Source organism: Notechis scutatus, chromosome 3 (assembly GCF_049901735.1).
Source record: "Notechis scutatus isolate UNSWTSFEM ecotype Mainland chromosome 3, rNotScu1.2, whole genome shotgun sequence".
NCBI lineage: Eukaryota > Metazoa > Chordata > Lepidosauria > Squamata > Elapidae > Notechis > Notechis scutatus.
This window is the reverse complement of record NC_142011.1, coordinates 108932518-108958605: the sequence shown is the minus strand read 5'-3', so window position 1 is coordinate 108958605 and position 26088 is coordinate 108932518. Positions and strand designations below refer to the sequence as shown.

The 26088-nt window shown below is 39.5% G+C and overlaps 1 protein-coding gene across 7 annotated transcripts in view; it reads left to right on the top strand.

The window, feature by feature from the left end:
- Positions 1 to 2854: 2854 nt before the first annotated feature.
- The window catches only part of LOC113421670 (flavin containing dimethylaniline monoxygenase 1), a 31681-nt gene continuing 8447 nt past the window's right edge, over positions 2855 to 26088 (top strand). The window contains exons 1-8 of one of the 7 annotated variants that reach the window (XM_087960942.1): positions 2855 to 2949; positions 3241 to 3395; positions 5310 to 5383; positions 14413 to 14549; positions 15734 to 15922; positions 16209 to 16371; positions 18144 to 18286; positions 24312 to 24511. In XM_087960942.1, the coding sequence (XP_087817068.1) occupies positions 14418 to 14549; positions 15734 to 15922; positions 16209 to 16371; positions 18144 to 18286; positions 24312 to 24511 (827 nt within the window). In that variant the 5' untranslated portion in view covers positions 2855 to 2949; positions 3241 to 3395; positions 5310 to 5383; positions 14413 to 14417. Of the gene's footprint in view, positions 2950 to 3233; positions 3396 to 4108; positions 4217 to 4726; positions 4893 to 5101; positions 5240 to 5309; positions 5384 to 14412; positions 14550 to 15733; positions 15923 to 16208; positions 16372 to 18143; positions 18287 to 24311; positions 24512 to 26088 lie in introns of those variants that run through there. The other 6 variants (XM_026682174.2, XM_026682171.2, XM_087960944.1 and 3 more) reach the window with 6 other exon arrangements.

The following is a 26088-nucleotide window of genomic DNA, read 5'->3' as shown; positions in this document are numbered from 1 at the left end:
CTCATTTTTTGCATCTGTCTTTACACCAAGAGAAAAAACAGTCCATGTTGACATGATAGCAGTGTTCCAGTATCTCAGGGGCTGCCACAAAGAAGAGGGAGTCAAGCTATTATCCAAAGCACCTAAGGGCAGGACAAGAAGCAATGGGTGGAAACTAATCAAGGAGACAAGCAATCTAGAACTAAGGAGAAACTTCCTGACAGTTAGAACAATTAATCACTGGAACAACTTGCCTCTAGAAATTGTAAATGCTCCAACATTGGTAGTTTTTAAGAAGAGATTGCATAACCACTTGTCTGAAATGGTATAGGGTTTCCTGTCTAAGCAAGGGGTTGTACTAGAAGACTTTCAAAGTCCCTTCCAACTCTGTTATTCTATTCTATTCACTAAAAATCTAACTCAGACAAGAGTCAGTGGTCTTGTCCTTTCTTGTTGATAACATCATTTGTCAGAAGATGATAGAAGAAACAACATGGAGGTCTTCTATACTGGACATAATTGTCAGGAAGAGATTGGTTGAAGAAGTGAAAGTACAGTAACTGGCATCCCAGAGGAAATGATTACGTTATCTTTAAATTTGTGATATCCAAAAGAGGAGCAAATGAAAAGAATTGGAGATGCAAACTGGATTTCAGAAGAATGGATTTGATGAACTCTGAGGGAAAATAGGAAAGGTTTAAAAATCCTGAAGGAAAAATGTGTTCAAGAAGAACTGGAAATTCTACACAATGAGACAGTGAAGTACAATTGAAAACAATCTCCCCTATAAGGAAATATGGAGAAAACTAAAAAGGCTAGCATGGATACATGCAGAGCTCCATAAAAAGAAAATGTGATATGTAAATAGAGGGAGGAGAATATAGCCAAAAAAATGACATAAGATCATCTTCAGAAACTGTAGAAACTCTGTCAAAAGGGTAGAACTTCAGAATGACTGATGGCTGTGACGGACACTAAAAATAAGGATTTATTTGAATGTGATAGGGATGAAAGGAAATGCAAAGAGAATGTTGCTTGATTGCAAAAAGATGGTGGTGAAGCAATAATAGTTGATGATGAGAATACTGAATTGGTTAACTTCTATTTTATATCTGTCATCTTTCAGAAAGGAAATGGAATCCTGACTGATCATAGTTCTGTTACTGGAGAAGAGAAAAGTGCAACTTACAACAGAAAATGTAAGGTAATGCTTAGATAATTTAAATGAATCCAAGTATTTAAGACCAGATAAATAGCACCCCAAGATACTGGAAGAAGTGGCAGAGGAATGAACGTTCACATCCTCTCGTGGTAATCTTTAAGAATTACTGTAGAACGGGTGGTCCCAAAAGATTAGAGGAGAACAAATACCATAATCAAAAAGGGGAAAAAAGAAGGACCTGGACAACTACAGATTTCATTTTATTTATTTATTTTATTTGTTTGATTTGTCAATTGCTTACAAGATAATAGATATAAGTATAAACATGAGTGGGAATACAGGAAATAGGTACGAATAAATGGGGACAATAGGACAGGGATGGTAGGCACGATGGTGCACTTATGCACGCCCCTTACAGACCTCTTAGGAATGGGGTGAGGTCAATAGTGGTTAATTTGAGGTTAAAGGAGTGGGAGTTAGAGCAGTGGTCCCCAACCTTTTTTGTACCAGGGACCAGTTTCACGCAGAAACACTTTTTCAAGGACCGGGTGGGGGGTGGAGTCCGAGTTTGGTGGTTTGCTTGCAGACGTTTCATTACCTGACTAGGTAACATCTGATGTTGTTACCTAGTCGGGTAATAAAACGTCCGCCAGCAAGCCACCAAGTTCAGGGAGCGCCAATGCCTCCTCATTGCCACCCTGAGCGACAGATATTCTCTTCTATTGGGACATTTAAAACGGAGGGTTTCAGCTGCAGATTCAGGAACTGCGCCTGGCTGAGGAGCGCCTTCAAAACTGAGCACTGGGCGGCGGCGGCCCACGGCTGTCTCCGCGGCTCAGGACAAGTCCCTGCAGGACGGCTGAGAAGCCCTGCCTCTCAGCCCTGCCTTCCTCAGCCTCATCCCTCAGGTGTCTCCCTCCCTTTAATAACTATTCGCCTCTTTTTCTCAGCCGAAGCTGCTCCGAAACAACCAGAAACGAAGGCAGGCAGGCAGAACAGAGCACTGGATTAAACCGCGGGTGGCTGTGTGGGGGTGAACGGGCACTTCGGAGGAGCTGTGCCGACAGGAAAAGCCACTCTGCCAGCTTCTTTGAAGCAGTTTCTTCCTGGGCTGGTGGAGGAGCGAGAGAGCGACTGAGAGAGGAACGAGGCAGGAGGAAACCGAAGCCACTGGGCCAGAGAGCAGGACAGGCTTTGGTTGCTTCCTCCCTCCCCTTCTTTCCTTTGTGTTCTTGACCCCTGATCCCAGCAGCATTCACCGAAGGCGAAGAAAGCCGCCATTTTTATTTTATTTTTATTTTTATTTTTTTCTTTGTGGCCCGGTACAAAATGATCCACGGACCGGTACCGGTCCAGGGCCCGGTGGTTGGGGACCCCTGGGTTAGAGGATGTAACAACAGTCATTTGACATCTCTTTTGGGAAAGGTCCTTGAAAAGCAGTTCATTTGTGATAGGATGGGCATACTACAAATAAGAGGAGACAGCATGAGATTGTCACAAACAATTCATGTCTGCTGAAACTTACCCTTTTCTCTGATAGAGTTGTTAACTTAGTAGACTGGGGAATACTGTAGAACTAGTATAATGTCAAATCAATCAAATGTTAAATTTACCCTGCAATAAACTAAATCATGCTGTCCCAAATGGACAGGAATGCTTGAGGCAATATAATAAGAATAAGTAGAGGAAAAGAATGAGCCTTGAGGTCACTTTGAAGATGAGCAGGGGATTGGAAGAAGGCAATATCATCTATTTATGCCTCTGGAAACAGTTGTTTGCCCATTCTGTTGATGGGGCAACCTGTCCAGGTAAGTCCTTAATCATAATATTCAAGTGTGGAATGTTTTTGCTACTGTTTGCAACAAAAATTTCAGGTGTTAAATTTTAGCTAAATAGGTGTTTAATGCCTTCCACCAGGAAAAAATTGAAGAGATGCTCATGGCTTATTATTTTTTAACTTTTGGCTCAAATGTCAGAGATTCCTCTGGTCATTTTGATCTGATTAAACAGCTTCTTTCCACATGCTGATCATCTCGGTTTACAAAGTTCTGTTATGTAATCCAATATTAAACAAAAGAATGTTTATTTTGTCCTCTCAGAAAAAAAGCAGCTCTACCCTTCCACAGTCTTGCAACATACTTTACACGTATCCATTGCAGTACTGTGCCGTCTGCATTTCAGAGCAATTCCTTCAAAGCAACTTATGTAAGCCTGTGAAATTGAAAACAATTTGAATGGGGACTTCTGAAATGAGGTAAGATTGTGACAATCTGTCAGTCTTCTGCAAGAGACATTCCAAAGTAGAAAAATATGCATTATGAGAATAAATAAAATTTTGCTGCTGAATATAGCCAGGGATTGATTTGTCACTAAAACCCTTTCTATTGCTTTTTAAAATTATATAATACAGGGAGGATTAATTTTGCCAATTGACCAGAATAACTATAATTTGCCTTTGCAGCAGTTTTGAATACGGAAAGTAATCTTGTATGTGTTTATACTGTATACTTTGCGGTGATACTATATATATCGTTGATCATTAATTTCAGCACATAGCATTTGTTCATAGCATTTGTTCTGCTTAGTTACTTGTTTTCACACTGTACTCACCTAGTTCTTACAATGAAGCTTACGCTGATTTTCCAGCCAGGAGGTCACAGAGCCTGAAACTCATTAGGGCTAAGACTAAGAGGGCAGAGCATGACCAAAGAAACCTAGCTAATTTTCATGCCTAAAGTGGGGGACTAAAACCAGGGTTTCCCACTCATTTTACAGCTCATTAAACTACTTCAGGTACTAAAGGCTTTGACCGAATCATATTAAGCTGCAATAGGCACAGTAGCTTAAATTTGTATCCAGAGGAGGTCACCAATAAGGTTGCCAAAAGAAATTCTGTGGAAACTCTAGATGTCTGTATGTGAACTGGTTCTCTACTTCTTTGCAAATCATTCACTTTTCATATCCTAGGAGAAGTCTGGTACTTTAAGCTACATATTCTTTTAGGGATAAGTTTTGAATCCAGACTTAATTCTTAGGAGTGCTTGCTCATAGTCGGAGATACAAGCTAAGACAAAGGTAAGCAACCAATTATGATCATGACTCTTTCCCTTGAAGGTCTTATACTCTCTATCACACTTTTTAATGGATGGATAAATAATTGATATTTTAAATTGGTTTATAATATTTTATGACAATTTTTCAATACAATAAAAGTATAAAAATTGAAGAAAAAATGGAAAAAAGAAAAGAAAAAAGAAAGCATAGAATTATGACTTCCACCTTTCTATTAAGTAATTGACTCTTACTCTTGCCCCTTCCTCTTTAGCCCTTTTTAATCCCCAAATCCATAAATCACCAGATCAGACTTTTCTTCTTTCAGCAAAACTTCTATATAAAGTTTCCAATCCTTTAAAAGTCTCTATTGCATTTTCCCTGATCAAATTGGTCAGTTTTGCCTTTCTGCAAGCTCCATTCATTTTATAATCCAATCTTCTAGTCTGGGAAATTTATTATTTTCCCAACTTTGTGTGTACAATAATTTTGCCACAGCTGCTACAGTACTGCTTTCTCATATTTCTTTTCTAGCTTAACAAATATTCTAAATAAGAAAATAATTTCACACTAACTTACAACAAAATCTCTGACAGCATCCTTATTTCTGTACCTTGCATGGACATAATAAAAATAGAGGGAAGGGTATTCCAATACGTGCCTTGCTTGGAAGCACCCACTGCTCAGAAAACAAACAAAGGCAAGATGATCGTATTGGAAGTATTTCAGAAAACGAGAAAAAGTAGAACCTTCTTTGTGTATTGTGCCAGCCACATGTGCCAGCCATTTTATGACTAGCTATCCCACTCATTCACCTCATATTTTCAAATTTTCAAATGGATGTCCAGCACAGAAAAAATGCTGACTTCGCTAAGAAATAGAAATTTCACTTCATACCTATGTTGTTACTTCTGCTAAAAAAATGTTTATTTTAAGCTATTTCATATATTTGTAGCTATTTCATATATTTGCCCATCTGTGGATAAGCCAATCCTTAAAATTTTAACCAAAATGCCATGAAAATGTGCCATCATACCATACAAAAATGTAAGTGTAGATTTCTGTTTATCATCATTTTTTCTCCACTTTATCTACTAACTGATTGCTGTGTTTACAGTCTTGCATGAAGAAAAGTACTGGAGAACTTGAAGCTTGCATACTTTTTAGACATCTGAAATTGTCATAATAAAGGTATTGTTTTATTTTTAAATGTATTAATTCATCTGTTCATTGCTTAGTTTTCATCTTTGATTTAATTATATTCGCCATCTCAGTCTTTGGGTTCTGCTAATATTTTGTATAATTATTTTCTCTTATATGTCAATATATGTACGACAAATATTCTGCGAATTGCTTCTTTTCCCATGTATAAAAAAACGCTTATACATTACATCAAAATGTTAGAATTATTGGAGGAAGAAGGCGGAGCCTCCTCGCTGATGGACCGTAGATTGCGACTCTCTGCGGCTATGGTCCGTGCTCTTTCGTTGGAGAGCCGCAATCATTATGATTAGGGGCTGAAGCTGCCTTGGAGGGGCAGCGGAGTAAGGGGAAGCCGCAAGCCAGGTTGAGGGGAGCTACATCTCCCCTCCTGGGCTTGGTCTTTTCCCCCGCGAAGACGACTGCAGCGGTGTTTTAAAATGGCCACCCTGAAGAGGAAGACTCAGCTGGATTAAGCTTTGTGCAGAAGGGAAGAAAGAGATGGACAACATCTGAACCGGGACAACTGTGCAATACAACTAAACAAAAGTACCCTGGGATTAAGGTAACATGGAATTTTTAAGAAAAGAAAAGTGAGAGGTGAAATTACAAAGGGACAGGGAAAAAAATAAGAAAATATTTTTGACAGCTAAGTGGGGCTTCGAACCGGGAAAGGAAGACGCCGGAACTAAATATTTAACTAAATTGGACTAAAATATTTTGGCAATAAACAGGCATAAAATAAAGCCGGACTTAAGATTGTCAAAAAATAATAATAATAAAGTTTACAAATTGGAGACTGGACTGTGCTGGAATATTGAGGTTCGAAAAACCCTAAACAAAAAAATAGGGGAAAAAGGTGAAGACTTTGTATAATGGAGAGTGCCACCTTTTGACAAAAACTTGAGCTCAAACAAAAGGGAAAGGATCCTGTTTCTGAATGAACTTGTGTGGATATAACACTAAAGAAATGTTGAAATAAAGTAAGAATCTTAGAAAGTGAAAGCAGAACCAGAATAAAGAAAAAAGCAAGGAAAGACTGACTGTGGGATTGATTGATGTTTTTGGTATAGACCCTGGGCTGGAATAATTGAGAACTTTAGAAAATTGAAAGAAGAAAGAAGGAAAGTAAAAGTGGGGGGTTTTTTGTGGACTTTAACAATCATAAAATACAAGAGTATGTAATGATAATATCTCTTCGGGAATAAAAAATGGAACTTAAAAATATGAGAGAATTACTACAGGAAAAAGGCTTTGCTCTGTGTTAAAAAAATGGAAATGGCAATTGAAGAACAAGAAGAAAGAGCTTCAGAGAAGGAGGAGTCGACTCAAGGAAAAGACATTTTAAATAGACAATTAACACAAAGAACACTACAAAGAAGTGGGGAAAGAAGGAAGGTTAAAAAGTTGAGATTTAAGAAGGCAATGAAAAGAGGGAATACCTGTGAAGTCGGGAAAAGCAGAAAGACCCAACAGAAAAGGGGAAAGGAAGATATTAAGAAAGAGAGGGATATAAATTGGAATGAGAAAAGATATGGGGAAAAGAGGGGGAGGAGAAGCAGTAAGAAACAGCTGCATGAAATAAAGAAATACGGAAATAGTAAAATGTTGAAAAGAAATGGTTTTTTCAGAGATAATGGTTGATGAATTAAAAAGGGGATTCTGCAGGGTGAGAAGGGGTAATAAGAATATTTCTGCAATTAAAAATATTTAGAAAATAGGGTAATATAGATACTGATAACTTTTATTAAAAATTAAGGGGGGGAAATATGCTGCGGAATCCAAATGAAAAGATGTAATGATTATTATTGTAACTTCTTAAAAATAATGGTTTATTGGGAATCAAGATGAGGGAATAAAGGTATATTTTAATCATTGAGGTGTCACACTCAAAGCAGTAAAAGGGGGGAACCTATGCTTGTTTTTTTTCTTTAGTGTTAAAATTTGTATTAATCTAGAATTTATAAAAAGAATGTGTAATGGAAAGGAAATATGACAGACTAAAGAACCAACTAAATTAATAAGTTAATATAGACTATTAAAAGCAAGGAGAGACATTGGTAACATTATTATTATTATTATTATTATTATTATTATTATTATTATTATTATTATTATTATTATTATTAGGCAAACACATATTGTTTATCTTTATTTTTAAAATAAATATTAAAGGATTATATTTGAAATAATTGAAATGAAACAAAAAGATGTTTCGATTGAGATTAAGAAAGAGGCTAGAATTAATGTGTTTGTTTCTCTCCTTACTGAAAATTTGGAATGGAAAAGCTAATAATAGAATTAAGTATGCATATATGAATATATAATTGCTGTCATATTTGTATGTAAAGGTGATGACCCGGAAATATGTTGTCCACTAAAAAGAGATTTTTGTTTTTAACATGAAAAACTGAATAAAATTCGATTTTAAAAACTGTTAGGATTATTACAATATTTGCTCTCTTTTCCTGCAGCTTATAATCAACCCTGTTCCTTCCCTATATGTTGTTTCGTCACAATGGCAGCTCTGTCCAATCCTCTTATTGAGAAAAATTTGTACTATCAACTGTTTCTCTAAATTATTTTTTTCAAACTTGGCTTTAAGATGTATGGACTTCAACTCCTAGAATTCTGGGTCCACACATATTAAAGTTGCTACTGCTGTAAACCCAGGCTGTATGTATTACACTTGGCATTTAGAAAGCAAAATATATTTAAGGAATGGAAAAGAGATGTTATTTGACCTCAAACTGTGTTAAGAATAAATATAATTTTGTGTAATTTTGTTATTAGCAGAATTCCATTTAATTTCAATACAGAAAAACAGCTATATCTTATTAACAATTGGTACAGCTTCCTAGGTACTATTTCTGATTGACAAGCTGATTGAACTCAACTGAAAGTTGAAATGCCAATCATGATCAGTTCAAAGTTAACAGTGAGAAGATTTCCATTTCATGAGGACTACAGCTGTTCCAAGTGATATTTAAATGTACAGGTTTAAGTCAACAGATTATGAAACTCGATTAATTTTGTAATGAAGGGATTTCCAAATGGCTGGGAATAATCCAATTTCAAAAAGTTATGCAATATTTTCAAATGGCTGGGAATAATCCAATTTCAAAAAGTTATGCAATATTTTCAAGATAAGAATTTAAGTGTTTCAGCAAAAAGAAGCAGGAAAGCAGACAGGACTGTCAGTCAACTCAGACACCACAGTCTTTTCAAGCTGAATGCTTTCTTTCACCATTCTACCGTATCATGTGAAGGAGTGCATCAGTTGCCAATAACAGGCCATCAGTGATATGGTAATTGGTGCCAAAGGGGAGGAATCTCCTATGCCTCATAAAGTTGTGGAATTTTGGCCACACTTATCATCTGGGAGACAGAAAGAATGCACTTGAATATTCCCAAGTACATATTTTTTTTAATAGGAGAGGAACTGACCACAGTTATCTTTCCCTCTGACTCTTTATGCCCTTTGTCCTATCCATAACATTCCTCAGGGTGGGGCAGGATATAAAATCTGTTATTTTTGGCCCTTGTGCTTTAAGGGTAGAAAACTATTAACACTGAACATTGGTGGAATATTTACAGTCATGATAGACTAGATTAGACTAGAATAGAAGTTGGAAGGGACCTTTTGGGTTATCTAGTCCAACCCCCTGCTCAAGCAAAGAGACCCGATAGCATTTCTGACACGCGGCTGTCCAGTTTCTTTTTGAAAACTTCCACCAATGAAGCACCCACAACTTCTGAAGGCAAACTGTTTCATTGGTTGATTGTTCTCACTGTCAGAAAATTTCTCCTTAAGTTGAATCTCTCCTTGTTCAGTTTCCATCCATTATTCCTTGTCTGGCCTTCGGGTGCTTTGGAAAATAGCTTGACCCTTCCTCTCTGTGACAGCTCTTCAAATATTGGAACACTGCTATCATGTCATCCCTGGTCCTTCTCTTCACTAGACTAGCCATGCCCAGTTCCTGCAACCGTTCTTCTTCATATCTTTTAGCCTCCATTCCCCTAATCATCCTTGTTACTATTCTCTGCATTCTTTCTAGAGGCTCAACATGGTGGGATGAAACCCACAACTGGAACATACTGATAGAAGGATACAAACTGTTCAAAAAAACCAGACCCCATGAAAGGGGAGGTGGAGTTGCACTGTATATAAAGGACCACTATATTGCTACAGAAATGCATGAAACCAATATATATACATCTGGAAACTAGCCCTTATCAACAAACGAGTCCCAGCCACGAAACCAACACCGGACCCAAAACAACACATGACGCCACCACCAATCTCCCTCACCAGACTCAAACCCAAACCCATCCCATAGACAAAAGGCAACCACCATCCAGAAACCAGACCATGGCTGCATCACCAGCTGCCACACACCCGACCCCCAAACCAAGCAAACTGACACAGCCATGAACACATAGCCAGGCAAAAAACTCGGAGCCAAACCAAAGCCTGGAACACCACATCACAGCCACCTGCTCAGGATATCACATCACGGAACACAGGAGGTTACACCACAAAACCTCAGGATGTTACAACACAGCCAACGACCCAGGAGCTTAAGCACAAGACCCAGGATGTCACAACAATGGAACTCAGAAGGTCATCACACAGCCCATTACCCAGGTCATTACAACACAGAAGGCTGATAGACACACAGCCAATACCTCAGCCACACATGTTCTTACAAAAAAGCCAACCAACCTGCAAACACCAACTCCACCAACCAATCAAGAAATAACAACACAGCGAACCTCCCCACCAGTATTTATAGAGAGATGGCAGCTCCGATCATGCTTTGCTTGCACAAGCACGAAGCCGAAAGCACCAGCCTGAAGATGGCGAGTGGGACCTCGTCGAAATGTCACCAAGATACTCTCAATCTTACACGGGAAAAGATCCAAACACGACAAAACCTGCATATATACCGTGTTTCTCACATAATAAGGCCGGGCCTTATTTTTTTGACGAAAAACGGCTAGGCTGTCTTTTCGGGGTGACTTAATTTTCCCCCGTGCATCCTCGGGTGGGTGGGTGGGCGCGCGGCGACAGCTTGGATGTTCGGGAGACCTTGGGTTCGGGCCACTGTTGCTTTCCCTTCTCCCTTGCTGCCCCTTCTCCCTTGCTGCCGCGGCGTTAGAGCAACACCGCGGCGTTTGGTGCAGCCACGTGCGGCCAGTCAGGGCTCCTCCCTGCAACCGAGCCCTGAGGAGACACGCTGGCTTCAGGCACTCCCATCTTCCCTTTGCTTTTGAAGGTAAAGCGAATTATTTTACAAAGCCTCCCCTGCCTGAGAGGGCAGCCCAACCCCACGTGGGGAGGCTAATCTCCCGGGGCCTCTTCGGTTCCTCCCGACCTCCCTACACTGCGCGCCTCTGACGCGCCGGTCCCTTCAGCCCAGCGAGCTCTTCCACCTCAAAGAAAGGACAGGCGGGCGGCTGCGCAGGCAGCAGCAGCGGGTCCGAGCCGCTCACAGCGGAAACAGCCACCACCCTTAGCCCGGCGGGAGAACGACCGAGGTTAGTGCCCGCCAGCCCGTCCTTCCCGCCTTTGGAGGCACCTGCAGCGCCTCCGTGGCCAGCCTAGCCACGCCGCTCCGACCGACTCCTCCAGGCGAGATTTGGGAACGAGGGGCAGGAGGAGGCATGCACGCACCCGCGGCTCGCTTTACGGGTCTACCCAGCCAGCATGGCTCTGGCGCGGCCCTGGTGGGATGAGTGGAGGGTCTGGTGGGGAGGTGCTCGCTGCCTGCCAGGGCCGCGCCAGAGCCGTGCGGGCTGGGTAGACCCGTGAAAGCGAGCCGCGGGTGCATGCGTGCCTCCTCCTGTCCCTCGTTCCCAAATCTCGCCCGGAGGAGTCGGTCGGAGCGGCGTGGCTAGGCTGGCCGTGGAGCGCTCGGTGCAGGTGCCTCCAAAGGCAGGAAGGACGGGCTGGCGGGCGCTAACCTCGGTCGTTCTCCCGCGTCGGGCTAAGGGTGGTGGCTGTTTCCGCTGCAAGCGGCTCGGACCCGCTGCTGCTGCTCCGCAGCCGCCCGCCTGTCCTTTCTTTGAGGTGGAAGAGCTCGCTGGGCTGAAGGGACCGGCGCGTCAGAGGCGCGCAGTGTAGGGAGGTCGGGAGGAACCGAAGAGATTAGCCTCCCCACGTGGGATTGGGCTGCCCTCTCAGGCAGGGGAGGCTTTGTAAAATAATTTGCTTTACCTTCAAAGCAAAGGGAAGACGGGAGCGCCTGAAGCCAAGTGTCTCCTCAGGGCTCCGGTTGCAGGGAGGAGCCCTGACTGGCCGCACGTGGCTGCGCCAAATGCCTAACGCCGTGGCAGCAAGGGAGAAGGGAAAGCAATGGTGGAAGGTCTCCCGATATGAAGTGCCCCACCAACGCAGGCAGCACCATATCCGGGCATGCAACAAAAAGTACTTCCTAAGGGCAAGCCCCCCACTGCCATTCCCCCGCCATTTCCCCCATTTCGCATGTTTAATATGGGCCTTAATTTGGGGAGGGGCTTAATTTGATTTTATGCCAATAAAACATGGTGGGGCTTCCTATTGGTGGAGGCCGTATTGTTGGAGAAACACGGTATATATATATATATATATATATATATATATATATATATATATATATATATATATATATATATATATATATATCTTTAGTTATTCGGGTTTTCTCCTGCGTAAGATTGGAAGTATCTAGGCAGCGTTTCGATGAAGTCTCATTCATCATCTTCAGGCTTGTGTCTTCTTCTCTGTGAGAAGCACAGAGCAGAAGACACAAGCCTGAAGATGATGAATGAGACTTCATCGAAAGCTGTCTAGATACTTCCAATCTTACGTGGGAGAAAACCCGAATAACCAAAGATCCACATACAAATACCCGCGAGAACCTCAGAAAACAAATACACACACACACACACACACATATATGTTTTCTTAAGTTTTTGCGGGTACTTACATGAATGGTATTCAGCTTTGTTCAGGTATTTTCCCACGTCATTACAGTTGTGCTTTTAAAGTTGTAGCTGTAGTACCTCTTATGTAGGGCAGGACAGCTGTTCCATAGGTCTGTTCATCTCCTAGGTCTCCATTATGTCTCAGTGTGTTTTTGTGGATCAAGCCGGTGATTTTGCTTTTGTGGAAGCCGTTGGCTGTCAGTACTTTAGTCAGGGTGCATAGTTCAGTCTTTATGTGTGTCTTGTCTGCCAGGCAGTAGCAATCAGCGCAGGTTTGTTAAAAATAGATCATGCCAAACCAATTTCATTTCATTCTTCAACATAGTGACTATTACAGTAGTAGACCAGCGAAATACTGTCGACATAATATACTTAGACTTCAGGCTAAAATATGAAGAACGGTCACAGGAACTGGGCATGGCTAGTCTAGTGAAGAGAAGGACCAGGGGAGATATGATAGTGTGTTCCAATGTTTGAGGGGCTGCCACAGAGAGGAAGTGGTCAAGCTATTTTCCAAGGCACCTGAAGGCCAGACAAGGAATAATGGATGGAAACTGATCAAGCAGAGATTCAACCTAAAAATAAGGAGAAATTTTCTGACAGTGAGAACAATCAACCAATGGAACAGTTTGCCTTTGGAAGTTGTGGGAGCTTCATCACTGGAGGCTTTCAAGAAGAGATTGGACTGCCATTTGACAGAAATGGTCCACCTCAAACTCCATTTGTGCTGGTAGAGGAACTGCAGGCTGGTACTTTGCTTTTTCCAGGCCAGCCTCACAGGCCGGATCTAAGCATCCCTCAAGCTGAATCCAGCCCACGGGCCTTGAGTTTGACATCCCTCATCTAGAAGATAGGTACAAGATCCAAAAGGATCTTGATAGACTTGAATATCCTGTCCAACAAAATGCAGTTATTTATTTATTTATTTTGTGATTATAAGATAACAGGTATAAGTATAAACATAGTTATGAATACATGAAATGGATACATATAAGAAAAATAAAAATAAACAATAGGACAGGGATGGTAGGCACTTTAGTGCACTTATGCACACCCCCTACAAGTGGCTAAAAAAAATAAGGTTTTTCACAGGCAACAAAAACCAAATGCTTAGATATACAATAGGCGGTACCTGGTTCAACAGCAATAATTGAGAAAGGAATCTGGGAATTATAATAGACAACAATGTGAGCCAGCAGTACGCTGCAGTTGCCAAAAAGGCTGGTACAGTCCTAGGCTAATCAAAGAGGGTAAGTATCAATATTCTGTGAAGTGTTAGCACCATTTTATACTGCACTGATCAGGTCACACTTGGAACACTGCATCCAGTTTTGGTCACCATAATGCAGAAAAGATGTTGAGACTCTAGAAAGAGTACAGAAAGAGCAACAAAGATAATTAGGGGACTGGAGGCTAACCCGTACAATGAACAGTTGCAGAAACTGGGATTGTCTAGTTTAATGAAGAACTGTGGGTGACATGATAGCAGTGTTCTAATATTTGAGGAGCTGTCACAAAAAGGAGAGGATCAACCTATTCTCAAATAGAATAGGGCAGGAAAAGAAGTAATGGATGGAAGGTTTAAAAAGAGAGATCCAATCTAGAATAAGGAGAAATTACCAATCAGTGAGAATAATTAATCAGTAGAATGGCTTGCCTTCAGAAATTGTAGATACTCCATCAATGGAGGTCTTTAACAAGAAACTGGGCAACCATTTGTCTGAAATAGCATGGGGTCTCCTGCTTGCTTTGGGAGGGGAGGTAGACTAGAAGATCTCCAAGGTCCTTTCCAACTGTGTTATTCTGTATTCTACCCAGAGGAAATCTGAAACAGACTGAAAGGAAGCTCCAAACAAAAGTTGGGAAACAAAAGTACCTTGAATGAAACCACCTATGTGAGAAAAGCAAATTTCAGAATTCAGACTTGAAAGTGTCATTTAAACACAATTGTAAAGAAAAGTCCAACCAGCTGTCATGACAAGTTGAAACAGGAAACTACTTTCATTTTTTTAAATAGTAACCCCATATATTTCTGCTCTTCTTGCTTCAAGAAGCCATGGTGAAAAAAGTAGCCATTGTTGGAGCCGGGGTGAGCGGACTGACCTCCATTAAGTGCTGCCTGGAAGAGGGACTAGAGCCAACCTGTTTTGAGCAAAGTGATGACATAGGGGGATTGTGGCGATTCACAGTAAGTTATGACAGTAGAGTGTAGTAGACCCATCTCCACCATGTCCATGTGTTGTGTTGCTTAATTAGACAGCTGAAAGTTTATACTATGTGAGGTTGGCTTTTATTACAAGTTTTATTATTTAAACAGTGAAGTAACTGATCAATAAAACAATTTTTTCCCTCAGCAGGTCCCGATAAAAAGTATTCAATATATTTACCCTACCAATAATTTCAAAATATTCACAAAATATTTAATAATTGTACAATATCTATTTTCCCAATTCTTTCTTTAAATAGCAATAGCACTTGGACTTATATACTGCTTCACAGTGCTTTATGGCCCTCTCAAAGGAGTTTACAGAGTCAGCAGATTGCCCCCAACAATCTGGTCCTCATTTTTACTGACCTCGGAAGGATGGAAGGCTGAGTCAACCTTGAGCCAGTGAGACTCGAACTGCTGAACTGCTGGCAGCCGGGAGTCAGCAGAAGAAGCCTGCAGTGCTGCACTTTAACCACTGCACCTATCCAGATGGAAAACAAAACAAACTGTTTAATACACACATAATACTTATAATTCAAATAAGAAATATAAGATGATAATGCAAAATCCAATAATTTTTTACATATCTCATTTACATGTCTCATTAACCTCAATGTTCTCCAGGCATAAACTTATGAGGAGTTATGTCATGCAAACACTAATATCAACATGACTTAATTTATTTCTTTTTACTATTATGCCCTTTATTGTGCAAAATAAGTCCCATATTTTATTCACAGTGGGCGAATCATGAAAAAATGTACTCAGCTTCCAAATATTGTACAGTATTTGATCTATTTGCCATCTTCCAGTTTTGGGGGTCTAAATCTTTGTATTTTAACAGATATTGCCTACAGATAATAGAATTACAGTTAGTGTTCTTTAATCACCTTACATATCCTTTTCATAACAAGTATTGTGCTTAATCTGAAAATGGCATAGTTTATGACTACTGAATGGCAAATATGCCTGAAAATGTTACCTGAATCCGTCTAAACTCAAAAAAATGGCATTTTACCCCTTTTTAAATTAAGAAATTAAGAAACTTAAGATTCCCAATTCCTTTTGGAACCCTGCCCAAGCATTACGGTCCCCTGGTTTCTAGTCTGATGCCTTAACAAACTGGCTTTTTAATACATAATCTTGTAATATTTTATGGATAGGACTATGTTGAAGATGGAAGACCCAGCATGTACAGGTCAATGGTTAGTAACAGCTCTAAGGAGATGTCTGCCTTCACAGATTTTCCATATCCAGAAAATTTTCCAGCCTTTTTATCCCATCACCAACTCCTGGAATATCTGAGGATGTATACAAAACATTTTGATCTCCAGAAATACATTCAATTAAAGGTAAGCTTTAAAAGTACTAGCTGAATATTAACATTTTTTTAAAAAAGTACTACATTTATTTCTAGAGACTTTGGTTCAGTGCAGTTAAAACCCAGACTTTGCCTTTCAAAGTATAAACTTTCCAGAGCAAATATATGATTTTGGCTTGTTCACTTTTGCTCATATTTAATTCATCCATTTTCTATTTCTAATCTAAAAAGATGCCTATGAACTCAAAGCCAGATGTATTTGCAAATTCAGTCCTTTTTGGATCATCACAACTGATTATTTTCTGAAAACGTTTCAGACAAAAGTGATCAGCATAAAGAAGTGTCCTGATTTCTCTAACACTGGCCAGTGGGAAGTTGTTATAGAGGCCAATGGAAAGCAGAGCTCAACCATTTTTGATGCTGTGATGGTTTGTGTGGGCTACCTTACTGAGCCTTTATTGCCACTCAAGAGTTACCCAGGTATCTCTATTTGCAAGCATATATTTAATTTAAAAATGCGTAATCAGATATTCCAGGTTTAATATTTACTTTCAAAATGCATGGGCAGAATTCTTAAGAAGTGATCAATTGTCACTTTGCTGAACTTGTGTTCTCTAGAGTGCTTCATGGGCAGGGATTTTTGCCATTAATGCATCTGTTTTATTTGTTAAATTACAGGTTGTAATATTTAAGGTAATGACAATATAATATGTATGTACATACACACCTAAGTATCTTTGTAAATATGATGGTGATGATTTTATCTGTTCAGTCAAGTCTGACTTGACAATTCTATGGGCCAGGTCTCTCCACATCTTGCACTCTTGCACTATTTCTTTGTGTTTTTCTATGCTCTGGCTGGTGTCAGCTTTGATGTTCTTTGATGGCCTGGTTTCCTTTTACCACTAACCAGTGACACTGACTAAAGTAAGTGAGACACAGTTTCATGATTTTGCCTTTTAGTGACATGTCTGGTGTTATGTGGTCCAGTACTTGCTTCTTAATTGCCTTTGCTGTCCAAGGACTTTGTAAACACAGAGACCACATTTGCAATATTAAAACAAAGAAATTGTTATGCTAAACAATTTTGGCCTTTTACAGGAGTCCCCTGGCCCATCCACAATTAATGCCTTTGAAAATTGTCATATTGCTGCAGCCATATGAGAGCTCTCTGTAAGGGCACAAAATGGAGTCTAAATCCTTCTCCAGTCCACCGTTTCCACCTCTCAGTTATAATGATCCATTGTAATTCAGTATATTGATACATAATGGAGCTCAACAAAACAATTTCTTTAAAAAATAAGAAAGTCAAGAGAGCCTTGCTGTATCCTGTTTCACATCTGCATCATTATCTTTGGCTCTGGTTTCCCTGTTAGTTTGTATTTCGCTTCCTTATGATAAGATGGTTTCATTTCTGCCAATTTAGGTTTTTCTCTGTTTTTACAAAAGTCTTTATTAAATATGCTTTAAATTTACAAAGTTGGATCTCTTAAAAATTAAGTCATCCTAATTATGCTGTCTTGCTTAAGAACTGGCACAGACAACTTGTGGCCTTCCAAATGTTGATCAACTGCTAATCCTACCAATTTTCATCTTGGTCATACTGCGATTGATAGGAATTGAAGCTTGAGAACAATTAAAACATTTGTCTACTTTAGAATTAGATAATAGTTTTGTTGGATAACCAAGCTGTAGGTAGGCCAGCATTCTTCACAAAAAACAAGGAAACCTGTGGCTACAAAGGTTGACCTTCTGCCCACTTATAAAAATCTTCACAAAAAACAAACAGAATTAGTTTACAGCAGAGAATAGCAATGGAGATAATGTAAGATAATTTATGTTACAGTATCCAGCAAAGATTGTTAGCATCAACTCTATTCCACAAACATATTGTTGAATATTGTTTTATGAAATTTAAACATGGTTATTAAATGAAGGAATATCAGCAGCCCTTAAAATCTACCCAAATGCTATCCATCTTTGTTTTTTTACATGAATATTGAGGAAAGAACTTTATGAATTTCTTAGATAGTATCTAGTTGGCAAGCTACAGTTTCAGATTTCTCACCAATAATGGGCTTTGGTATACTTTGTTAGGCTCACGTAAGGGTACTGGGATAATACATGTAAAGCTCTTTGCATATTAGGATTGCTCTATATAAATGCCACCACTGCAACCAAATTGGAATATGTTATTCTTTATTATAAGTTTTATTTGAAAGTTCATTGGGTTTGTCTTTATTTCCCCACAGGCTTAGAAAAATTTAATGGTCAGTATTTTCACAGCCGCAAATACAAAACCCCAGAAGTATTCAGAGATAAAAAGGTACTTGTGATTGGTATGGGGAATTCTGGAGTTGATATTGCTGTAGAAGCCACTCAAACAGCAAAAAAGGTAAAGTACATCAGAACTGTTTCGCTTTTGGGAACCTGACTGGGCTGTGTCTTGATTTTGATAGACAAGTTCCTCACACTTTAAAACAATACTGGTAAGAGAACAGTCACCCAGATTATTCTCTTATCAGTATTGTTCTAATGTGTGAGAAACCCAGTTCTATGTAAATCTTATTTATTTTTATTTATTTATTTATTTATTTGATTTGTCAATTGTTTACAAGATAATAAGTATAAGTGTATACATAGTTGTGAATACATGAGATGGGTACATATAAGAAAAATAAAAGAATAGAGAAACAATAGGACAGGGACGGTAGGCACGTTGGTGCGCTTATGCACGCCCCTACAGACCTCTTAGGAAAGGGGTGAGGTCAACGGTAGACAGTCTAAGGTTAAAGTTTTTGGGGTTTGGGGAAGAGACTACAGAGTCGGGTAGAGTATTCCAGACATTGACCACTCTATTGCTGAAGTCGTATTTCCTGCAATCAAGTTTGGTGCGGTTTACTTTGAGTTTGTATCTATTGTGTGCTCTTGTGTTGTTATGGTTGAAGCTGAAGTATTCATTGACAGGTAGGACATTGCAATGTATGATTTTATATACCATGCTTAAGTCAGACCGAAGACGGCGTAATTCAAGGTTTTCTAGTTCTAGAATTTCAAGTCTGGTGGCATAAGGTATTCTACAACGAGTAGAAGAGTGGAGAACTCTTCTTGTGAAATATTTCTGGACTTTCTCAATTGTGCTAATATCAGATACGTAATGAGGGTTCCAGACTGATGAACTGTATTCGAGTATTGGTCTAGCAAATGTTTTGTATGCTCTGGTTAGTAGTGTGATATTGCCAGAGAAAAAGCTACATAGGATTAGGTTAACAACTCTTAATGCCTTTTTGGCTATGTAGTTGCAGTGGGCTCTAGCACTCAGATCATTAGAGGTGAGTATTCCAAGGTCCTTTACAGAGCTTGGGTCATCAACAAGGTCTTGACTATTCAGCTTGTATTTTATTTTCTGATTTTTTTGCCAATATGTAAGACAGAGCATTTATTTGTTGAGATTTGAAGTTGCCATTTGTTTGACCATTCGGATACATAGTCAAGATCTTTTTGTAGGGTAGCAGTATTGTCTGTAGTATTGAACAGCTTTACATCATCAGCGAAGAGAACGCAATTGCTCTTAATATGATCACAGAGGTCGTTTATGTAGAGTATGAAGAGAGTTGGTCCTAGAACACTGCCCTGAGGGACACCAAACATGTTCCTCAACTAATATGAATGTGAGAATAATAAAGTGAGAATTTGTAATTTATTCAGTAAAAGGTGCTCCTTATTATTGTACTGAATAACTTCAGAACCTAAGATTGGTAGTGCTTATTCCACACCAAATTTAAAATGCTAACAGATGAAGTCTTCCAAGTGAAGGCATAATGCCTGTGACTAAGTGAGCCAATAACATGTTATATGGCTTAAACAAAGGGATTGTGGATACAAGCACATTCAGAATATTCCTTTGCCAGTGTTTTTACATCTATGGACTGGAAAATGTAGTTTCATAACAGCAAATATCATTTTATAAATGACAGTCTATCACTGACTTGACTATGCGAGCTACAAACTTACTGGAGTCTGGATCCATATTTCTTGGTTCATTCTGGAATTCCCCTGTGGTAGCATGATGAGGGAAAGGAGCTCAGATGCAAATTACTGCCACCCCAACTTTAGCAATACAGCTGACCTGGGGATTTTGGTCTTTCTTCCTCCCATAAGAAATAAACAAAAGCAAATTTAACAAGAAAGAAGGTTCAAATATGAGTGTGCAAGAAGACAAAGGCAGAGTTGCCTCAACAAAGTAGCTTTTTCCAAATAAGTTTTAAAAAGGAACAAAGATGCAGCATCCCCAGCAGATTTTAGTCCACTATGTGTTGCTTAGCTTAGGAACTTGTCAAGCTTGTCAAAGAAAAAGTATGACTTAAGGGACTACAAAAGAATATTTAGCTACTGTATTTACAACTTCACTGTTAGGAATTTGTTAGGCAGAGAAGATTTATTTATGTATTTATTTTTGCCGTGAAGAATGGAGCAACATGGGAAAATGCAATTCTTTTGTTTTTATGGAAAGATGAAATTTGATGTGTTTATGCTTAGATCTGAGCAGGGAGGATATGGCACTCAGTTATTGCCCTGCAAGTGAACACTGACTGATTGCTCTAGTCTTTCTGTTTGACTATTAGTCAGAAGGAGCTGTTAACTTTTTTGGGCTCCAGATTCATAAAGATGTGTTATCCAAATATGCAAACAGCCTTGATCAGCCATCCCCAATCAATACAGCCAAGAAATGGGTTCACCCTCGGGATGCCAGCTCTCTCAGGCCTTGCAAAACACCAAAGGTCTGATCTCCAAAGAGATGATGTTCTAGAGGTGAGCATTGCTGTGTCAGAAAAGGCCATCTTCCTGGGTCCCACCCACTAACATTCTGTCACAGACAGGACCTGGAGCAGCTTCTACTTCTGCTGGATCCAACAGGATGGATAGATACCACTGGGGACAAACGGTGTCATAAGCAACATCTCCCTCATACAATCCCTTCCTATTGTTCACATTGGTTGAATATTACTAGAACCTAAAATCTGAAATATTTGGACAGCATTAAATTCCCTGTCCTCCATACAAAAGCAAGGGCATGTTTTATTTGCAGGCCATATGTTCTGCATGCAAAGAATTACAACCCATCCTTTTCCAGATTGGGCTTGGTAAATCATCTATCAGAAACATTCAGCAACAACTACAAATAATAAGTGGATGGACATGACATACACCTGTTTGATGTAGAAAAATCCTCATTTTTCTCAAAACAAGATACAGAAGAATATATTACAATAAGGTTTAGGAAAAATTCTGATTTTCTGTATTATTGTTTGAAGCTGTAAGTGGAATGATAGCTCCATCTTGTGTGAAAAACTATGCCCTGAATATTTTTTCTATAGCCAATGGAGAGATTCTTCATATGCTAAAGTACATTAACTATCTTCAGGTTTTCCCACTAAAAGCAAGACAAGGTTTTGTACAAGAAGAATGTTGTCCCATATAACCCTGACTGTACAGTTAAGATCATTTACGGAGTTCTTCTTCTGATAGTCCCTTGTAAATGATGTCACTGGAGTTTATTCACACAAAGGAATAAGGAGTATGGAGTATGAATTTCCCTCCCATTTAAATTATATTTTAAAATTTATTTTTATTAAATTTTATTTGATTTAGACCCGGGCGCCACATCTGGCCCTATGGCTGTCCTTGTCCAGTCCATGGGATTGGTGGCATTGACTACAGGGAGCAGGGCAGCTGTGGCATCAGGAGGCAGAGTAGCAGTGGTGGGTCAGGGGCTGTGGTGGTGGTCCTTCAGAACATTTCCAGTTTTTCATATGGCCCCCTGGGAGAATGTATTGCCTGTCAACTGTTCTATTGAATAGATACAATCTTATTTTTCCCCTCCAATTTAAATTACAAAAGACAAAACAATAGAATGGAAAATATGCCAAATAGTCGCAAAATACAGTATATATGAGCAATACTGAAAACTCTCAAAATTAGATCAGATGAAAATTGAATGGAGAAGTCTAAGAAAAAAATAAATATTATATGTGGATGCCAAAGTAACACAGTAGTAACTGCAAGCTTCCCCCAAAAGCAACCCATAATCTGAACACTTCCATATTTTTTTTTCCTGAGAATACCACCTTACATCTTAGTAGCAAAATGAGGGACCTCTGATGACCGACTTGGTTTATAGGTAAACTCGAGACCCTTCAGATATTACAAGACTGCAGTGTTCCAATATATAAATCAAACTGCTGGGTGTATCATCAGGATCCTCAAGGCATTGAGTTATGCATCTCTGCCCAGGCTACCCAAATGATGAAACTGAAATGTTCTCCATGTGCCTGGAGACTGTCTAGTCTGACTGTGGAAGAAACCAGCTTTGCTCAACTCTGACAAGGCTTTAGGAACCTTGGTATCTCATGATTTAGATAGCTCATAGCTCTTACTCACAGAACAGCCTTTGCAGAAATACCACCTTGTATGTTCGTTACAGCCATTCCTAGGCTGGGAGGCACTGCTCTCTGTCATTTGTGTCTTAATCAATTCCCACTTTCACTACTACAACAGGGCTGCCCTGAACAGCTTTTGGACACAGTGGCTGGTCTAAAAGGCAGCAGCACCTACAGTTCTGAGGGCATCACAGCCCACTCATGTAACACCACGATTGCATCAGCTGCACTGGCTCCCAGAGGGCTTCCAGTAGGTGCTGACTGTCAATTTCTAACTGCCCATGAAGCTTTGGCTCATCTCCCAGGCAATAGGGCCTGGTGGGTGTCAGTTTACTGTAGGTTTGACATGCATATACAAATTACATGAGGGAAATACATGGCATGGGACCAGGATGCTTGTGGGAGTGCCTATCCCTGATGTTTTCTACATATCTCACTATGTCTGATGCAATGGGAACATTCTGGGTCCTCTTGATGAAGTACGGCTAGTCTTTGACTAACAATAGTTCATTTTGTGACTATTCAAAGCTACAGCAGCACTAAAAAAAGTGACTGATGATCATTTTTCACACTTACAACCCTCGCAGCATCCCGGTGGTCATGGGATAAAAATTCAGATGCTTGGCAACTGGCTCTTATTTATGACGGTTGCAGTGTCCTGAGGTCATGTGATTCCCTTTTGTAACCTTCTGAGAAGCAAAGTCAAAGCCAGGTTCATTTAACAGCTGTGTTACTAACCTAACAACTGCAGTGATGCACTTAACACTTGTGGCAGGAAAGGTCATAAATTGGTCCAAAATTCACTTAATAACTATCTCACTTAGCAACAGAAATTTTAGCCTCAATTGTGGTCATAAGCCAAGGACTACCTATAGTGTTATCTGGTGGGTCCTGGGAAGATATCTTCTCTGTCAAAGACTTTGCTTTATGGAACAGCCACCTCCTAGAGATATGGACAGCCTTTGGTTATTTCTTCCTGACCGGTGAGATCAGGCAGAGTGAGTGCCCTCTGAATCCCATTGATTAAACATTGTCATCTTGAAGGATACAAAAAAGATGCCATCTCCATCACACTGCCTGCCCTCTGAAATGCCTCTCACCCCTAGAATCCACCCTAACGACATTCAGAAAATCCTTTAAAAGTTGATTGTTCTCCCAAACATTGTGATGCAGCAGTTGTGGAATCCCCATAAATTGGGTTTTTTTTTTTTAAATTGGTACTGTGTTAGTCTTCCAGTCACATATTTCTATATGTCACTTGTTCTATATATGTTATTTCTTTTTTGCAATTGTAAGCTGCCCAGAGTTGTTAAGTTGGGCAGCCTCAAATCTGAAATCTATCAATCAAAATATTGGCCTTTCAGAAGCCCATGAAGTTTTGGCTCATCTCCCAGGCAATAGGGCCTGGTGGATGTCAATTTACTGTAGGTTTGACATGCATATACAAATTACATGGGGGAAATTGATATTTTATTGGGGCCTCGGCTTTGTGTGTGTGTGTGTGTGTGTGTGTGTGTGTGTGTGTGTGTGTTGAATGTTTCTTTTACATAGTGGGCATAGTTAGATGGATATTGGTTGGCCACAATATAGCCAGCAAAACTAAAAGAACCAGGTGGGCACATAGAAGAAGTACTGTAAGCACTTCCTGGATCTGTCTCAGCCCAGCATGAAGTCTGGAACTAATCTATGTAACTAACGCCTTTCAAAAGGGTCAGCACTACATGGGTTAATGTTATTTATAAAGCTTTATATCACCTCAATTACAATTGGCATTAAGCAGTTCACAGCCAAACGTTATATTGTACATAATATGGGAGAGAGATAATGGATGGGTGGGTGGATGAAAACAGATTATCACCATAAGAGTCCCAAACCTGGACTGAGATACTATTAAATATTTTTGTATGAGGTGTAGATATGACTTGAGATTGTTAATTATATCAGGCTGCTGCTCTGTTTTCGTTGTTTTCTATTTTTTAGGTGATGATCAGCACAGAAAGAGGTTCTTGGGTTATAAGCCGTGTTTTTGATAATGGCTACCCCTGGGACATGGTGTTTCAAAGTCGTTTTTTGAATATTATCCGAAATAGCCTTCCTGGGTGTATCACAGTATGGATGATTGCAAACAGAGTGAGCCAGTGGTTTAACCATGCAAACTATGGCTTAATTCCCAAGGACAGGTACTGGAAATAAATTGGATGCTAAAGATGGGTAGATAATAAAGTTGACAAATACCTCAAACCTCTTCCTCCCCTCCAGAATTCTTGTTGTCTTCACGTTCTGGTCCTTTCCCCTGCATTAGTGATTGTGCGTAATATAGTTGCTACCTGCTGGCCATTTATCCTGGCCACATACCTATAGTCTAGCATTCTGACTAACCAGTTCTGTATTTTTACCCCTTGAGAGATAAACCAATCTCACTGGAAATAAAGTAGTGTTGTGTTTTGTTATGTTTGTTATGTTATGTTATATAGAAAATTCTTTTTAACTTTATGTATTAAAAATCAGGTTCATGTAGTGATTAACTAGACTAGAAACTGGGAGACTATGAATTCTAGTTTTGCCATAGGTTAGAGTCCAGCTGGGTGATCCTGGGCCAGTCATTTTTTCTCAATCCTGGGAAGCAGGCAATGGCAAACTACTTCCAAAAACTCTTGCCAAGAAAACTTCAGGCAGTGATTTAAAAAACCCACAAAACCCTGACCCAATGAAGTGTGTACATACACATTAAAATACAAGTTTTCAATGGAGAAAGAGAACCATTAAGATCACATTACTTGGAAAGTAGTTTAAAAAGAACAAAGGAAAATAAAACAGCCCGTGGTGTGGCATGCTCTATCACAAATGAAGAGCTTGCAAGAAAAATTCTTTCTAAAGAAATTAGGGATTCAAATTATTACCAAGCATAATGTTCCAAAGAAAATTATATTATATGCAGAAAATATTTTACAGCTTCTTGGAGATCCCAAACATTAATCAGAGATTGCTGGGCAGATGATAGTTCTATTCCTGCCCAATTTTCTTCTCCAGATTTTTGCCCTTTGTTTTTAAAAGACCAAGCTGTTTCTTTATTCAAAAGAGAGAGCGGCCGCTGACCTGTTTGTGACAAAGAGCCATTCCTCATTCAAGGAGATATAAATTGTACATACCCAATATGACATACAGTCTCCATTCAAAACTTGAACATTAAAGGTGACTCCAAGTTTTAAAATTATTTTGTTCTACAGCTGATTGTGCTACCTTCTGAATAATGCCTTGAACAGATTCATTTCAGTCTTTCAGCACAAGACAACACTCTTTTGCCACAAGCACAACATTTTGCTAATTATATATGTACAAATCTATCTATAATTGACAAGATAGCAAGCATTTTAAATTCTAGATTTGTGAGGTTTTTCTTACATAATGCTTAATAGCAATAAGACTTATATACCACTTTACAGCCCTCTCTAAGCGGTTTAGAGAGTCAGCATATTGCCCCTAACAATTTGAGTCCTCATTTTACCCACCTCAGAAGGACGGAAGGCTGAATCAACCTTGAGCCTGGTGGGATTTGAACTGCCAAATTGTAGGCAGCTGGCTGCAGAAGTAGCTTGCAGTACTGCACTCTAACCACTGTGCCACAGAGGCTCCTCTCCTCTTTTAATGCTTCTCTCTGGGTTTAAAAATAGTTTCCCTAAGCTATGCTAGAGAAGAGAAGAGCTTTGCAAACTCAATTTCTTTTGTCTTATTTGAGAGATAAATGAATTTTCCCCTC